The 18,108-nt window shown below is 43.8% G+C and overlaps 1 protein-coding gene across 5 annotated transcripts in view; it reads right to left on the bottom strand.

Moving 5' to 3' along the window:
* Positions 1-7,427: 7,427 nt before the first annotated feature.
* Positions 7,428-18,108, bottom strand: part of GGA2 (golgi associated, gamma adaptin ear containing, ARF binding protein 2) — a 32,761-nt gene continuing 22,080 nt past the window's right edge. For all 5 annotated transcript variants that reach the window (XM_070568320.1, XM_070568316.1, XM_070568318.1 and 2 more), the window contains exons 10-17: positions 16,948-17,073; positions 16,076-16,198; positions 15,752-15,780; positions 15,198-15,331; positions 13,609-13,766; positions 10,726-10,895; positions 9,637-9,747; positions 7,428-9,117 (exon numbers count right to left, since the gene is read on the bottom strand). In XM_070568320.1, the coding sequence (XP_070424421.1) occupies positions 9,007-9,117; positions 9,637-9,747; positions 10,726-10,895; positions 13,609-13,766; positions 15,198-15,331; positions 15,752-15,780; positions 16,076-16,198; positions 16,948-17,073 (962 nt within the window). In that variant the 3' untranslated portion in view covers positions 7,428-9,006. The remainder of the gene's footprint in view (positions 9,118-9,636; positions 9,748-10,725; positions 10,896-13,608; positions 13,767-15,197; positions 15,332-15,751; positions 15,781-16,075; positions 16,199-16,947; positions 17,074-18,108) is intronic.

The following is an 18,108-nucleotide window of genomic DNA, read 5'->3' as shown; positions in this document are numbered from 1 at the left end:
CCACACTTTTTGAGACATGCCAAAAGTGAGTTACCCTTCCTTACACAGGCCTAATGCATGTCCAGGTCACCCAGATTGGCTTCATGTGGGACAGTTTTCCTTCTTACCACACCTGTCCATGAGGAACTTTTTTTTTTTTTGAGGAAGATTAGCCCTGAGCTAACTGCTGCCAATCCTCCTCTTTTCGCTGAGGAAGACTGGCCCTGAGCTAACATCCATGCCCATCTTCCTCTACTTTATATGTGGGACGCCTACCACAGCATGGCTTGCCAACTGGTGCCATGTCCACACCCGGGATCTGAACTGGCGAACCCTGGGCCACTGAAGCGGAACACGCGCACTTAACCGCTGCGCCACCCGGCTGACTCCCATGAGGAACTCTTATGGACACGTAGGAATGGCTTTTGGGAGTGGAAGGAGAGGACACAAATATCTGGGACTGTCATACCAGCCCTAGTCTCACTATCTCTGGGGTTCTTGAATTCAGTTAATTCATTTCCTTGCTATCCCATGTACGAAGAGGTGTGCCAGCACATCATAACATGGCACAAACCACAAAAGCCACTGCCAGAGGTATAATACTATTGTCTAATAGGTGTTTCTGTCCCATGAGCAGAGCACAGGAACTTGACAGAAGGAAACAGCTGAAAACTGACAAGATCTGATGAAAATGCCCAGTGATCAGACTCAAGTTGCAGCTGCATGTCTCGGTCATGGGCATAAACCAGGTTTGCTAGAAGAGACAGTGGCTTCCTCTTCAGAGCTAAGCTGTGTGGAAGCCCTCTTCATTTCTATTAGACAGATTCACAGGTCAGGGAAGAGTCCAGACTGGCTAGTGCATAGGGCCCAATGACGTGAAGGAATAGAGCACTAGATTCTTCATCTGTTTACAGACTTGTACAGATTAAAACTTGCTTTCTCTTACACCTCCATTTTAATCCTCACAGCCTTTGGAGCTAAGGCAGGTATTATTTCTCTTTTCAAAAAAGGAAACTGAGGTTCAGATGAGACTATACTGTGGAGAACCCTGAATGCTAGGGAAATTGGCTTTACTTAATCAAAAAAGGTAGTAGAAATGATCAAAAAGTTGTGATTAGAGTACTAGGGTCAGAATTGTACTGCAGGGAGATTAGTAGAGTAGGGAAGAAGGTTGAGGACAAAACCTTTACAAATGCCCATATTTGGAATTTTAGAGGAAAAAGAGAACTGGGGAGGAACCAGAAGAGTGTCAAAAAATCATGGAGAAGAAAGCACCAGAAGTGTTGGCAGACACAGCTAGTTATGTCCTGATTTCTGTTCTCCCCAGTGGGTCCACAGCCTCAGAACAGACATTTCCCAGTCTTCTTTAGTTAAGTGTGTCTGTGTGACTTAAGTTCTGGCCATGGGGATGTGAGCAGAACTTTCATGTGGGACTTCAAGGAGGTTTTCTTAAAAGGATGGGGTATACCCTGCCACTCTTCTTCTTTCCTGATGGACGCAAGGTGGACGTGATGGCTGGAATTACAACTGCCATTTTTGACCCATGAAGTGTTCTTAGGAATGGCAGTCACTCATGGCAGAGCAACAAGATCGAAGGTATCTAGGTGCCTGACATCATGGACAGCATACGAGTCCTAATCTCACTACCTCTACTATCTTGGATTGAGTTAAGGGATGAATCATGTCCCTCCAAAAAAGATATGAAGTCCTAACCCCCCGACCCCCAGAATGTGACCTTATTTGGCAATAGCATCATTGCAGATGTAACTAGTTAAGATGAGGTCATACTGAAGTAGGGTGGGCCCTTACTCCAGTATAATCAGTTTCCTTATAAGAAGATGGTCATGTGAAGCCACCCACAGGGAGCACGCCACATGACAATGAAGGCAGAGACTGGAGTTCCACAGCTGCGAGTCAGAGAACGCCAAAGACTGCTGCAAATCATCAAGATTCTCCTGCAGGTTTCAGAGTGAGCATGGCCTTGATTTCAGACTTCTAGCCTCCAGAACCGCAAGACAATAAATCTGTTGTTTTAAGGCACCCAACTTGTGGTACTTTGATACAGTAGTCCCAGGAAACTAACACAAAAACATAAATATCTTTGGTTTAAGCCACTGTTACTTTGGGTGTTTTTCCACTTCTTGCAGCTGATCCTAACCTTAACAAACACAGGGGATGGTCCAATTTTACCAAAAGCATTGACCTTTGTGCTGCCTCTGCAAATATTAGATTATTAGTATCCTTAGTAAAATTTTATTGGTTTCCATAACAACAGGAGAGGTTGTGAAATGAACAAAGTGACGAAAGAGAAGTCACCACAGTTAAGGTGGTAAATAAAAAAGGAGAAATCTCAGATGAGGCGACTTGAGAAATAATAGCACCTACAATTATAGAGTATCAATTGTGTCTGGGATTTTGTTGATCTCATTAAATCCTCACCAAAACCTATGCTGTATATATATATATATTTTTAACACTTTCACCATTTAAGAACATAAAAACAGAGGCCCAGAGTTAAGTGACTTGCCCAAGATACTACAGGTGGCAAAAAACTAGACACTGAACCTGACTCCAAAGCCCATCCTTGTTTCACTCTACCATGCAGGGCTGCCAGGAACAAGGCAGGAGGCAGGGGAGGGTTGCTAGGGAAGATGCCAACATTCTTGGGCCATGGGAATGGAGCCACAGGGGGCAGAGGCTGGAGATACACGGAAACTATCAGAAAGTTCATGTGCCAGAGCTTTACTACAGAGCACTTTCAACATATAAATGATGGACGGATACCATCTGCTGTCAGGAGAGGACAGCAGGGGCTATATTTTTTTCTGTTAAGAAATTCAGGGCCGGCCCCATGGCCGAGTGGTTAAGTTTGCGCACTCTGCTTCAGTGGCCCAGGGTTTTGCGGGTTGGATCCTGGGCGTGGACATGGCATCACTCGTCAGGCCATGCTGAGGCAGCGTCCCACATGCCACAACTAGAAGGACCCACAACTAAAATATACAACTATGTACTGGGGGTATTTGGGGAGAAAAAGCAATAAAAAAAATTCATACCGATAATGGCATTATCTCCAAGCTATCTATATTACTACATGAAAAAAATATCAAAGTACAGAACAGTTCATTTGCTTGAACAAGCCTGGAATATCTCCAAGGACAGATGAGGCACTAGTAACATTGTCTCCTAGAAGGGTAATTGGGTGAGTTGAAAGAATTTCCACCTTTTTGTATTTTAATTTTGAAAAACTAACATTGAGCATAAAAAATGAAGTTTTTTCAGCTTAGAATTTTTAGAAAATGAAGATAAAACTTAAAGAAAACTCATCTGTAATTCTATGACCCAAAGATTACCACTGTTACATATGCATACAAATATCCGGGTTGTTTGGTTTTAAAACTGGATTCATATGAAAATTTAAAAGCACGGTTTTTTCATTTAGCCATAGTTCAAGGGCAGCTTTCTTCCCTAAGAGACTGCCATAGTATCTTATAGTAGACAGCTAATTTACAAGAGCCAGTCTCCCCTTTTTCTTCAGTACCCAAAGCCCAGCTTCCTGTGGTACAGCATTGTATGCAAAAATGACAATTTCTCAGCCTTCTTTGCACCTAGGTGTGGCCATGTTACTAAAGAGTCTGTAAGATATGAATGGACTTATCAGGTGAAACCTCCAGGAAACCTTAAGAATGTTCAGTTTTCCTTTATTCCTTCCTCCTCTCCCTTCCTGTGGCTTAGGATGTCAGCAGCTAAATCCACTGTCTTGTAACATGACACTGAGGAGCACATCCTCAGTGATTTAAGGCTGATTGGAGCCTGGGTCCCAAATAACTTCGTGATGCTTCTACTAGAAATGGTTCTGGAATATTTCTGGCCTTCTTTTAAATGAGAAAACAAACCTTTGTGTTTAGGCCACTATAGTATTTCCTTATTAAACAGCATGCCAGTTATTTGATTTTACTAGGAATAAACAACGAGGTAAAATGCCTCTTCTACATCTATTAAGATGATCAAATAGTTCATTTGAGTTATTACTGTGGTTAACTGCATTCCTACAAAATGCTCTGTATGGTGTATTTTTTCAATATGCTACTAGGGTTTTTTTTTTTTTTTTTTTGAGGAAGATTAGCCCCGAGCTAATATCTGTGCCCATCTTCCTCTACTTTATATGTGAGACGCCTACCACGGCATAGCTTTGCCAAGCAGTGCCATGTCGCAGCTGGGATGTGAACCGGCAAACCCCAAGCTGCTGAAGTGGAATGTGCGCACCCAACCGCTGTGCCACTGGGCCGGCCCCTGCTACCGGCTTTAAAGCTAATGCTTTGCCTTTGCATTCAAAAACAATAATAAAGGGTGACGTCTCAGATTTTGGTGTCAGGGTTATGCATTTTAGAATGTATAGCTTTGTTTATAAAATAAACTGAATTTTTTTTCCTGTTGGTGGTGGTGAGGGTTTGCCAATCTTCCTCCTTTTTTGCTTGAAGATTAGCCCTGAGCTAACACCTGTGCCAGTTTTCCTCTACTTTGTATGTGGGATGCCTCCACAGCATAGCTGACAAGGAGATTAGGTCCACACCCTGGATCTAAACCTGTGAGCCCAACTGCTGAAGCAGAGTGCACAGAACTTTAACCACTCGGCCACCGGGCTGGCCCCCTAACTGAACGTTTTATAGGAAGTATGTTCATTCTTAGTTTCTAAGTGTTCTGTTATGGATTTCTGCTTTTGACTAGATTCAGGAATGTAATTTCAAAATGGCTAGAATTTTTTATTAGTGACTAGATTTAGGAGTGTCATTTCTAATTACTCTAATTTTTTGTTATCATTCTATCTTTGATGCTTATTGTCTCAGTATTAATCCGAACCTCACCAAAATTTTAAATATTTGCTTTTGTTTATTTTATGAGGTAAACTTTAAATAGTTATGGACAAGTCAAGACTGTTCATGTCCTAGAAGCCAGGTGGACAGGCTAATAGCAAACAGTAAGTGAAACTGAGTCTTAGCTAAGTGCCATGCAGTCTTGTAGTCACTTTACATATATTAACTCTCAGAACAATCCTACTCTCCACTGGGGGAGGAGTCTGAAGAGGACAGTGACCTGCCCTAGGCCACACGGCTACTTAGAGGCAGGAGGGAAGCTAAGGAACAGAGTGACAACCAAGGCTGATTTAGTAACTCCAAACTGTGAGGCTTCAGAAGGGCTCAGACTTTAAAGCCTATGGATCTGGGCCTGTAAGACTGTAGTATTTTTCTTCAATTTCAACTTTTACAATCAGAGCACTCCTCTAGAAGTGGGATGAAGTGTTCAAGAACAGCAGTCAAAGGCGCAGAATGTTTGCACATTTTAAAAGGCAAGCTTTCTCAGAATGAACGTGGTATAACTGGGAATGCACTGGAGGAGGAAGGCAAAAGCCCAGACGTTTTTCCTTCCAGCTCACATGAAACATGAGAACTTGGGGGCCTTAACTGCACAATGAGAGGTCTGGCTGTCTGATCTAAGGACTCTTCCTGCTTTCTCTTACTTGGCTCCACCTCTTTCCAGATGAAAAATGTCAGGTTGTACCTTTAAAAAAACAAAACCAACCATGGCTAGCATTCCAGACCACTCTGCTACGATTTTCTTAGTTAAAAAAAAGCACTAGTTGATAGAATTTTATATTTTGGGGCTGCATAAGCACCTTCTATACTGGATATATTTAAAGAATTTATTACTTGTAAACATTGTAGTCATCAAGCACTACTGTATTTCAGAACATCGCCTTTGCTTTCTATCTTTAATATTTGATCTCTCAATTTACATTATTTCACTTTTAATGGGTAACATTCATGTTCGTTTGGCCATTAAGTCATTTATCCTGTCTTCAACATTTACCATCTCTATAGCCCATTTACACTCAAAGAATGGCTCACAGATAAAGCAGCATTTTAGCCCAGTCTTAAATTCATTGAAGAGATGAAGGGCGAGGGGCTAACTGCAGGTATAATCAAAGGGATATGAAAAATCATGGTATTATCAAAACGTGAAAGGACTTTCTTATGGCTCTGGCAAAGTGTGTTCTATTCTTGGCAGATGATGCCAGAAGGGTAGGGAGCATACAAAGTTACAGAAGGGCATTGAATGCCAGTGTAAGCAACTTGAATTTGACTCCATAGGCTTTTAGGGGCATTAGGAAGCCATTCTGAACTTCAGCAGGGGATCAAGTCCTGCTTGATCACATCGAGGGGAAAGATGTGGTAGTATTTAGAAATAAGTTAGACGAGACAAAAGTAGAGTGGATATAGGTGGAGCAGGAATCAAGAATCCATCAAGGCTCAGAAAGATGCTTTCAAATATAAAGAATGTAGGGGGAAAGAGCGGGAGGAGGCTGAGTTCCATTCTAAGCGTCTGGAGTTTGAGCCACAGTGGAACCTCTTGAAACAGCTTGAAAATACGGATCTAACATCAGCAAAGAGACGGAAGCCTCAGACAGAGATCTAGGACCCATCTAGTGGTTAATTGCACAGATGTGCTTAGAAAAATCCAAAAGGCTAATGCCTGGGAAGACACATTTAAGGGACAGAGGAAAAACAGTCACAGAGGTAAGTCAAAAAATAGAGGTGAGCAGGGTCCAGGAAGAGGAGTTCAGGATAGGGGAAAATACTGATCATCAGTGCCAAATCTCCACCAGACATATGATGGATTTCTCTCTCCCAACCAGGACAGAAGATCCATGAGGGCAGGGACTTTTCGTCACTGCTATCCACAGTGCCCACAATAGTGCCTGGCTCACAGGAGCTGGTCAACTACTATTGTGGAGTGAATAAAAGGATAAGGGTTGGGCCTTAAGTGGTCACTGAATGTGATAATTAGAAGGCACTGATAACAAACGAGGGCCACTCTCGGGACAGCCACCCTGCTCTCCCCTTATCCTGTCCAACTCCACATAACCAGAGCGCTGCTGGGAGTCTGTCTCCCAGACAGAAGAATGTTCAGACACACACGTGAGTTCACCTTTGAACTAGGGGATAAAAGTCTTTCCATGTGTTAAGTCACATTCACCCATTTTTTTGTTTGTTTGTTTGAGGAAGGTTAGCCCTGAGCTAACTGCTGCCAATCCTCCTTTTTTTGCTGAGGAAGACTGGCCCTGAGCTAACGTCCGTGCCCATCTTCCTCTATTTTATATGTGGGACACCTGCCACAGCATGGCGTGCCAAGCGGTGCCATGTCCACACCCAGGATCTGAACCCGAGAACACCAGGCCGCCGAAGCAGAATGTGCACACTTAACCGCTGCGCCACCGGGCCGGCCCCTCACATTCACCCTTTTTGATAGAAGTTCTTCACAGGCAGACATTGTCAGTATGAAGGGTACCTCTTAAAGACTGTGAAATAGGTGGAACCTATAAAAGCTATACAGAACATTTGAACATATGAGTAATTTTAGATTAAAATGAATCTTATGTGAGTTATGCCAAATGAAGAAATGACCTCATTTATCTGTTTTATGATTTTTCACATTTGCTCAAAAATTAGCATAACTTCATGATCTTTTACAGCTCCCATCCCCACAAATTAGCATTGGTGGATTTCCAAATTTATGTAGAAAGCGAAGGATCAGACTGTAAACTACCACATTTTGTGACAAAGAGCCCCAAAGAGAGCCTTGCAGCTTCTGAGGCAGAATTCTGCCCGGACAGGTGGGCTGCTCGGATTTCACAGTCCTTCGTCAGGCCATCTCAGCCAGGCTCAGCTTCCTTCTCCAACCAATCAGGCCACGCACAACTTGCAAAACCTGTACAAAGTATCTGGCACACAGTAGGTGCTAAGTATTAATTGATTATAAACCTGAATTTTCCCTTCAAACCACAAATGTAACAGAAATCCAGCTCTTTTCCGGCTTCGCTCAGATCCTCAGGGCTCCTCTCTTCACTGAGGCTCCTGTCTTCCACAGCCTTCATGAAGTCTTCCCTACTTCCTCAATCGACAACAGTTCCCTTTAGGCCGTCATCTCTAATGCAAGGGGCTTTGCATCTCCTACTTACTCAAAACTCCACAAAGAATATTTGCTACATGGGTATTTATTCAATGACTTTCTATACTTAATCACCACTGAAATCACTGCTAAGCTCTTTTCATGTCTCTTTACATCACAGTTCTTCATCTGGGATTGTGAAGTCAACAGGCAAGGGAGAACCTGTTCATTATGATTTACAATGACTGGCACGGTGTCACAAAGAACTCCGAGTAAACGATTGTGGAAAAAGAGGATGAGGATGGAGATGAGGGTCCTGAGTAAGGCCCAGACAGGCTGCCCAACCCATGAAACCTGAGGCCTGAATAAGGCCTGGGATCTGCCTTCCCTCTGCCCTGGAGGGTCCATATATGGGTGATTCTAAGGCACAGTGGTGAAGGACATGATTGGCCCACCAGTTGTGGTCCTCTGGTCTAGTGGCAGCCCCTCGCCTGGAAAACAGTGCAACAAGCATCCCATTTAGAAGATCTTCCTGAACACACGCAAGCAGCATTCTCTAATGGAAATGGAGACAAGGTCTTTCTTGGAAGAGAGTGCCCCAGAAGACACTCTCTGCCCCAAGACCAACCAGGTCCCTTTTAAGGTCCCTGAGAACAGCAGCCTGGGAGCAACCAAGACTTTCAAAGGCTGACAAGGCACAGAGTGGATGAATGAAAAGATAACAAGAGATGAAAAAAAACAACAACAACTTTGGCTTATAAAACCAACCTGAGGCAGGGACATCAGTGTCCACCAACATGCAGAAACAGATACGATTGTAGCAGATGGTTATCAGAAATGCTTTAGCATTTCCCACACTGCCCACATCCCAAGCCCTGCTCTACCCTCCCTTCAACACCCCCCGCCCCTACAACACACACACACACAAACAGTATCTGCAGAATAAGTCAGAGGTTGGCATCCAGAGCCTGATGTCAGGATAAACTCTTGGCACTCTGCACTAAGTTACCGTGATTAGACCTATCTAGACAGCAAAAGTAACATTGGCCTAAGCTTGAATGGCAGGGTCTGTCTTATGAAAAGTTAGGCTGCACCCAAGACTGCTAGGTCTGGAAAGTCTTTCACTTCTCCTACTTCGCTGAAAGGCTGTCCGCCCTGGTTGAATGTCAGCTTATACCGTAACCGGATGGGCTCCTGGGCAAAGATATAAGACGTTAAATTAGTGGGGAGCAACACAGAGACCAGCCCAGAGTAAAAGCCTCTACCCACCCAGGAGTCACCCAGTAACAGTGTATTAACTCCGCCCAAGTGAGAGCTTCAAACAACTGTATGACAGGACAGACAACTGTGCGCCTAGACCCTTTGGCACACACAAGGGTAGCCAGACCTACAGCAGTGGAGTCCTCCCACACTTTCAGTCCTGAGGTGGACGGAACACAGACCAGCGAAGGCAGAGAGACAGGCCTCGCCCTTTCAGAGGACTCTATGGTATTAGGGAGCATTTACGTCACTCCCTTGGTTCCCAGCTATGACAATCCAGTCACAGATCTTTCAACAAGCCCCGAAGGAAAACAGACTCCAGACAGGGTTAGTCCACCACCCCCTCAACCAACCGGAGAGATGAGAGCAAGACCTATACCTCTCCACCTACCAAGTTGCCTCCCTCGAGTTCAGGGGCCCCATTTCCCTGCTGCCGAAGATACCAGAACATACTTTGTGTGGATTGTCAAGCAGGAGCATCTGAGAGATCACGGCTGGAGGCATCAAAGGACTGAAGGCAGGAAGCTTGGAGCTGGATGCCGGCTGCAGCTTCACTCTCATTGACTAGTGGGGGAGAAGGAGTCAACGTGTAACTCATTCCTCACAAACGACAGCTTCAATGAGGGAGGTCAGGTGAACAAGAGAGCTTGACCTCCACCCCACCAACTGATGAAAGCATCCAAAAGACCCTGCCTTCCACACACGGAATGTACCTGAAGCTGTGTGGCCAATGGCTGGCTTCTGAGAGGCAGCATGAAGAGCGAGGGCACAGCCGGACTTGAATTCTAACTCTGCCCCGTACCAGGTCTCTGATCTTGGGCAAAATATTTAACCATCCTGAGCCTTGGACTGATTCATAAAATAGAAGGAATAGTACGTGCCCCCCAAGATTACCATGAGGATTAGAGAATTTATATCTTTATTTTTGTCTGCCTTGAATCTTCCCTTTCAGGAAGCGTGCCCCTTCCCCATTTCTTGTGATTCTGGTATGGCTGTAATCAATGGCCCCCCTACTTCCCTTGAAAAGGGGTGAACACAATACCCAAATTGGCCAGAGTTCCTCATATCCCTGAACTCAAGTTACTGGTCTAAGGTATGCAAGTAACACCAACAAGACCAATCCTAGCCCTTTCCTGGGTAATCACTGTGCATGCCTCATGCCAGGAAAGAGCTCCTTTATGAGATAAAAAGGGCGAAGGACCGTGTAACTCTGGAGCTGTGGGCAGTCCCTTTCCTGCTGTGTGGAGAGAGTCTGTTAGAGAATATGCTCCAAAGAGGGAAAAGCAAAGTCAAGAGAGGGAAAGAGACAGATTCTTAAGGAATAATTTAAGAACCTACCTGGATCCAGCCATATCTGAAGTCAGACATTCAGGAATCCCAGTTAAATGAGCCAATAAAACTCTCATTTTATCTTAAAATACTTTGAGTGAAGATTCTGTCCCTTACACCTAATTAACAGATAACGTCCAGCAAAGGACCTGGTGCTAAAAAATGATAGCCTTTTTTGAAAGATTCAAAGGATCTGGCCAGCAGGTGACTCACCTTTGGCACAGCCACCTGAAACATGATGTCCCATACAGGCTGGGTGGCAGTGCTCATCATGGTCAACAGCAACACCTGCACCTCTGGGTGGCCAGGGGCCGCAGTCTTGGAAAAGTGGAGCAGAATTCTGAATCCATTCCGGTCATACACGATGATAGGAGGCAGGCTGCCTGGTAGAGAAGGACCCAGCCAAAAGGGTTAGCACTAGTAGAAACAACACTGACAGTCAGGCCTGAAAGAAATGCGCACATGACCACCGAATGCTGCTGTTTCTTCAGGGCGAACAGCCCGAGGACTTAACCCTTCACGCCACCCTTAGTCCAAGTGCAGTTCCTCATGGCTTCAGCCGGACTCCGCTGACCTCCAAAGTGATCTTTCCCCAGCAGCCAACCATTCTAAGCATATTACCAGTTTTTTAAAAAAATAACATTCTTTGGGGCCAGCCCCGTGGCCGAGTAGTTAAGTTCACGCGCTCTGCTTCGGCAGCCCAGGGTTTCGCGGGTTCAGATCCTGGGCATGGACATGGCACCGCTCATCAGGCCACAGTGAGGCAGCACCCCACATGCCACAACTAGAAGGACCTGCAACTAAAATATACAACTATTTATGGGGGGGGGGCCGTTTGGGGAGATAAAGCAGAAAAGGAGCAAATTGGCAACAGTTGTTAGCTCAGGTGCCAATCTTTAAAAATAAATAAATAAATAAATAACATTCTTTCGAGGCAGATATAACTACGATTAAAATAATGTATGAACATTATAGAAAATACCGGATATCATAAAGAATGGAATAAAAATACCCTTAGTTCTACCCAGAAATAAGCACTGCTAACATTTGAGCTTATTTCTTTTTTTTTTTTTTTTCCTTTTTCTCCCCAAAGCCCCCCAGTACATAGTTGTGTATTTTTAGCTGTGGGTCCTTCTAGTTGTGGCATGTGGGATGCCGCCTCAGCATGGCTTGATGAGCAGTGCCATGTCCATGCCCAGGATTCAAACTGGCAAAACCCTGGACCGCTAAAGCAGAGCGCGCAAACTAACCACTCGGCCACGGGGCCAGCCCCGTGAGGTTGTTTTTTCTGGTCTCTTTTGTATGACCACATACACACAACACCTCATATTTAGTTTTGCAAAACTGTAAAGACAGTAGATCTCTTCAAATTAATAGGTTTAATGACGTTCCGATGGAAATCTTAAAGGGATTGTTTTAATTTAGCTACAAGATGATTCTAAGGTTAATTTAGGGAAAAAAAAATACAAGAGACTGACCACTAAAAAAGAGGGAGGTAGCACTATTGGCATTAAGAAATACTCGAACACGTACAAAATTGCAATTCAAGCAAAGTGATATAAAACAGAGCATACAAAACACACCCAAATATAAGAATTTAACACATTAGGAACATATATTTCAAAATCAGTGGCTGATTCAATAAATGGCAGACAACTGACTGACCAACTGGAAAAAAATTTAATGAAGATCTTTATCTCATGCCAAACATCACATATCAAAATGCACATGAAAAAAATATAGTTTAACAATGAAACTGTCAAAGCTTTAGAAGACTGAAAACACCCATGAGGTAGGTGGTAAGGATACGGGAGAAGACGCGACCTTCCTGGAAGGGAACTTGGTAACGCAGATCAAAATTTTAAATGTTCTATGCTCAACAGTTCCACTTTTAAGAATATATCCTAATAAAATACTCAGGAAAGTTTTAAAAAAATGGGTTTCCAAAGATGTTCACTGTAGCATTGTTTTTAACAAGCAAAAAACTAGAAACAAATTATCCTCCAGAAAGAAACTGAATAAATGACAGTACATCTACTTAGTGGTAAAATGTACAGATTCATCAAAAATAAAATCAAGGTATTGAAGAAAAATTAAGAGCATAAAAATGCTATGGCTTGTAGTAAATAAAGAATATAAAACAGTCTATATATACAACAGTGCCAATTTATTAAAAAACGTATGTACAGACGTATACGACAAGAAAATACATTAAGACTAACAGAACTGCCATCTGTGGGTGTTAAGGGTAAAGACGATTTTAATTTTCTGGTCGATCTTTTCTAAAACTTCTACATTGAACATGTATTTATTTGCTTTTAATTTTCTTTACTTTGTTTTGTAATAATTTCAGTTTTGTAACTTTTTATAAATCTATCAGGAAGAATTCCCACAGACCCTTCACCCAGCTTCCTCAAATGTTAACATTTTGTATAACCACAGCATAATTATTGAAACCAGGAAATTAACACTGAACATATATTAAGTCAAAATTAATAAAGTGTGCAAAGGGCTCCCACTCTTACTGATTGTTTAAATTCCTCTGCCTGGTTCCGGGGCCCTCTGCAATCTGACCTCAGCACACCAGGCCCTAGATCTGAAGACCCCGCTGCTTCCTGCTCACACACTAGTGTGCTGACCGCAGGCAGTCACCTTACTGAGCTGGGCCTTCAGTTTCCTTTCCCTCGTAAGGGAATGATATCTACTTTCCTGCTTTAACGAGGATCCCTAGAGGAAGAGGATCACCAGCCTGATTCTTCTTTTCCTTCTAATTCCATCACTTCTGAGTTATCTGAGGCCACAATGAACATTCCCTTCTTGAATTCCAAATGAATGAACATCATGTCCCTAAGTAGACTCAATACACCTAATTAAATTCTGCTTGTCAATGGCGTTCAGTATCAACCTCAAGAGAAAACTTTAAGAAAAATATTAGTTAAGAGACCATGAAGCCACCTGTTTATCCTCTGCCCCCAGGCAAAATCTCCACCACTCATTTTCCCCAGTTTAAGAGCCACTCCTACCAATCCTGCGTGGATAAAACTGAGCATCTAATAGAGAGAAAGAAACAAAAAAAAAAGGTGAAACTCTACTTACTGGGCTTAACAGACTCCAAAGGGACAAAGACTTGAGCCAGAGGTGTATTCTGGGAAGACGGGGAAGGAGCCAGTGGGCCAGCCTCCCAGGACCAACCTGGAGAGGACTTAGTACCTGGTGGCACTTCCTTGGGGATACTTTTCTGTGGAATGTAATTCCTGCAAAGAAATAAAAATATCAAAACTAATAAAAATTGTAGAGAATTCCAGGAATCTGATTAGGCTTTCTGAAGAACAAGGAAGAGGAAAAAAAAGAAAGATATATGTGCATGTGTATGAGTGTGTATTTTAGAGGAATATATGACTTTAAATAAGTAATCTAATCTATGCCTCAGTTATCTCACCTGTAAAATGGGAATAATCTAGTATGTACCTCATAGGGTTGTTATAAGAATTACATGAGAAAATGTATGAGAAGCACTTAGCAGAGTGTGTACACATAGTTAGGACCCAATAAACTAGAGCTATTATTATTAAGGTAACATCATGGTTGTCAGGCAGTCTCTGACAAGAAGTAGCTCAGTCAGGCTGTTTCCCATACACGATCACCAGAATAATGTAAGCTAGGAAGATAACACAAATTACACCAACCCCTTCAATCACACTTCCTTATGATTTTGTCCATCTGAAATACAAATTGAAAACATTTTTGGAAAACTAAAGTCCATCAGAACTAACCCACCAAAATTACAATGATTACTGGCCCCTGTCAAGTGGTTACAAAAAGTGCCCCCTATGGGTGCAAACAGGAATGACCTCCCAACACATGTCCATTTCTGCCAGAGCCCTGTGGTCTCCACTAGGGACATGGACCCTCTCAGGCTAGTGGGGGAAGGCAAACTGCTCCAACCTTTCCAGAGGCAAAGACACAGGATCGATGAAAATGTATTTACACTCATACTTGAAAGCACTTCTACCATTAGGAATCTGTGCTATATAAACACTCCCCCAGGTGCCTCCAAACTGGAAGCCATGTAAATATCTACAAGAGGGAAATGATTAAATCTATGTATATTATATGTATATGAAGTGTACAACTAATAGAAAGAATGAGGCAAATTTATATAAACTAATAGGAAAATGTGTCAAAGATATGTGACATGAAGAAAACCACATTGGAGTAGAGTTTATAAATTATGATCCTGTTTGTGCAAAAACAAGCCAGAGTAACACATTACTACATGTACAGAAAAAACAGCAAAGAAGGAACATTTAACATTGTCTTTAGGGAGTGATATTTGCGATTTTCTATACTACATATTCCTCTAGTGATCAAATTTTGCTTAACTTCAAATTACACTGTAATCAGGGAAAAAAAACAACATATAAACACCAAAAACATCCTCTTCCTCTCTGCTGCTGCTCCTTAAACAAACCCCTTTTCAGAGGTCCTGACTGAGGATGGGGAGGAAAAGGAGAAGAGGGGAAGCACACACTGAACTTCTGGTAGGGAGGAAGAAGGTCGGTGGGGAGGGAGGCCTCTGGCCGTCTTAGAGAGGCATCGCTGGGCCCTTCCGCCTGGCCCTCATGCAGTGGGCACTGACGGCACACAGGAGTCACCCTTCTACTCCCCTTGCCCACGAGACTCACAGAGGACCTGGAGATGGCTGTGGGGAGAGGAGATCCAACAAGTTCCTCTCTGCGGAAGGGCTCTGAGCACCACCACCTGGCAGTGTGCTGGCGGCAGGGTTCTTCTTTTCCTCGCAGCAGTTCTGACCGGCAACCTGTCAAACCAGATGTGGCTAAAATAAGGCCAGGGTATGAATGCCATGAGCCATGGTGACACCATGGCACAGCTCTCCTGAGCCCGCCAAAGCCACTGCTCCCAGGCTTACTACATTTTCTGGGGCAGGAGGAGAAAGAAAGGGCAGGAGAACCCATGACCCCTGAGCAGACCTTTAATGGAGCCTGGATGCCCCCGAAGACGGTAAGGATATGAGGAGAGGAAAAAGACGTCTCCCTCCGAGGGTTCACGACAGTGGAGGTGAGGAACAGGCTTTAGACCTTCCACTCCACAAGTGCCACCAGGCTGTGCTGTAGTCCCAGCCTCCTCACGCCTCCCCTCTCAAGCAGTGCTGCCCTCATGAAGGTATGTTTGAGGGACCTCCCCTCCCCTCTCAGGCCCCTAGGAAGAGCTTCCTTACCTTGGTGGTAACTGGAGCATCACTGAGTCCTGTAAGGAAGGAACAGAGTGAGAAGCACACCAGTAACTCTACTTGATATGAGCTGGAGATCAAAACCATGCCCATCCTTTCTAGAACATTTAGAGAGCCTACACAAAGTAAATTACCCAGAGTCATTCAACTCACCCATGCAACTCTGAGACTAAGCGCAAAGAGGACCTCTGAACTTCCCGGTATACCTAGTTTCCTCTGAAAACAGGCATACTCTCCCCGAAGGAAACCAGCTTACTCACTCTCCCTGGGAGTCAGGATCATTCTGTGCTCCCCCCAAACACCCACCCTTACCTAAGGATGCCAGGTCCTGATGAAGTAAAGATGGTGCCACAGTCCCAGCTTGCTCAGATCCATTGTCCAACTCCAAGTCAATTAGGGGACAGTTCTTCATGCAGCCTGTTGGATTCTGAAAGACTAGGAAACAGGAAAATCAGTCAGTCAGAATGAGAGCAAAGCCTCCTTAAAGCCTGTCAGCTCCCTAGGGCCTCCTGCCAAAAGACATCACGTGGCCCCACCCTCAACACACCCCCACAAGAACCCCGATGCACAGCCTAAAGTGGCATCTGGAGTATGGGACACCAGAGGACTGTCTTCCCACCCCAGCAATCACAGAGTCCTCTTCTAAAGGTCCACTTGACCTGGAAAGTGGCGAGCTGACTTCTCTAGCTCAGAGGCCTTTTCAGGTTTCTGACCACAGTTAATCAGAATCACCTAGAGTGCTTGATAAAAATGCAGATCCCCAGGCCTAGCTCCAAGCACTCTTGATTCAGAAAGTCCAAGTCAGGGACCTAAGAATCTGCATTTTAACCAGTATTCCAGATGATTGTGCCACAGCTAGCCTGGCACTAGGAATCACTGAAGAAACCAGTTTTTTTTTGGTCTCCAGCTTCCTTAGGCACTCATGAGAGGAGGAACCCAAACCTGGGCACAAAAGCTGTCTGCTTCTGTTTATAGCCAAAGCTAGGGTCCAGCCTGGCAGTCAATTCATAACATCATATATGGCAGAGGCCGCATATATAAAACCAGTTTTCACAGGAAAGGGAAAACAGGACAAATTCTCTCATTTCTATACCATAACCCAGAATATTCTGAGGATCCATTTCTTTTCTGGGATTTGCAGGTGGCCCCAAGGCAGAGGACATGGAGAGTCTCTTGGCACATACCTCTGGAGACAGGTATGTCTCCCAGTGAGCTGGTCATGGTGTTCCCAAAGATGACACGGCCCTCCATCACCTGTTTGTACAGCAGAACTCCCTGGGTAAGGAGGTCATTTGCCTGGAGAATCTCCGCTGAAGAATGAGAGAAAAACCAGAAGCCCCTGGTTTAGCTACCAACAATCTCAGTCTTGAAGCCACTACACAAAGCAGCTGTCACCTGACTCTACCAGGTTCAGTACTTCCACGCCTCCTGCCCCAGATCATGTGATCAGGCCCCTCTCGGACCTGGGCACTCAATCCTTGAACTTCAGCACTTCCAGTTCTCAGAGTGTAGGAGGAACCAAATTCTCCCACCTTCTATGTACTGTCCAACATGATAGCCAACACTTGAAATATGGCTCTTTCAACTCAAGTAAAACTTTAATTTAAAATTAAAACTGAAAGCTGTTTTGTCAATGTGGATGTGGATATTAAAAGAATTTTTTGGTACTTAATTCAGTTATCAGAAAGCTTTTAACTGCGTAGGGAACAAGTTGGTAGACGAACCTACTTTTTTCACCCATAAATTTCATAAAATCTAAATAGAGATCACTAAGTATTCCTGATGAAAATCTGGCATCCAAATCGAAATGTCCCATAAATATAAAATATGCGCTGGATTTTAAAAACTTCATGAGCATCTCACAGTCTGGTGAGCCTGCAAAAAAATCTCTCCCAAGAGAGAAAAAGAACAGCAATAGGACCAGGGGCCACGCAGAACAGCGCAGGCCAAGGCGCCGGGCAACTTCAAGGGTGACCAACTCTTTATCTCCTGCCCCTATTTTAACTGTGGATGGAGGTTGCAAACTGATAATATGGGGGTGAAATCACCAGGCAGTGTTTTACTTGGCATGTGCAAGTTGCTTAAAAATTTAAATTTGATTACTTTTGACCTCATTGCAACCAGAGAAAATAATGCGTTCAGACAAAAATAACATCACAAAACAAGCAGATACTCTGGGACTCCTGAATGCCACCTATGAAGTATTCTTGCTCCCTTGCCTCCATCCCAATTGAACCTGAATCTGATCAAGACCCCTGATACAATTTATAAGAAAATCAGGAATTTATAAGAAATACTAGGAACAGAGAAACACGTGAAATACCATACGGGATGCCACCAGAAAA

Source organism: Equus przewalskii, chromosome 12, assembly GCF_037783145.1.
Source record: "Equus przewalskii isolate Varuska chromosome 12, EquPr2, whole genome shotgun sequence".
In the NCBI taxonomy this organism is placed as follows: domain Eukaryota; kingdom Metazoa; phylum Chordata; class Mammalia; order Perissodactyla; family Equidae; genus Equus; species Equus przewalskii.
This window is presented reverse-complemented; position numbering and strand designations above follow the sequence as displayed.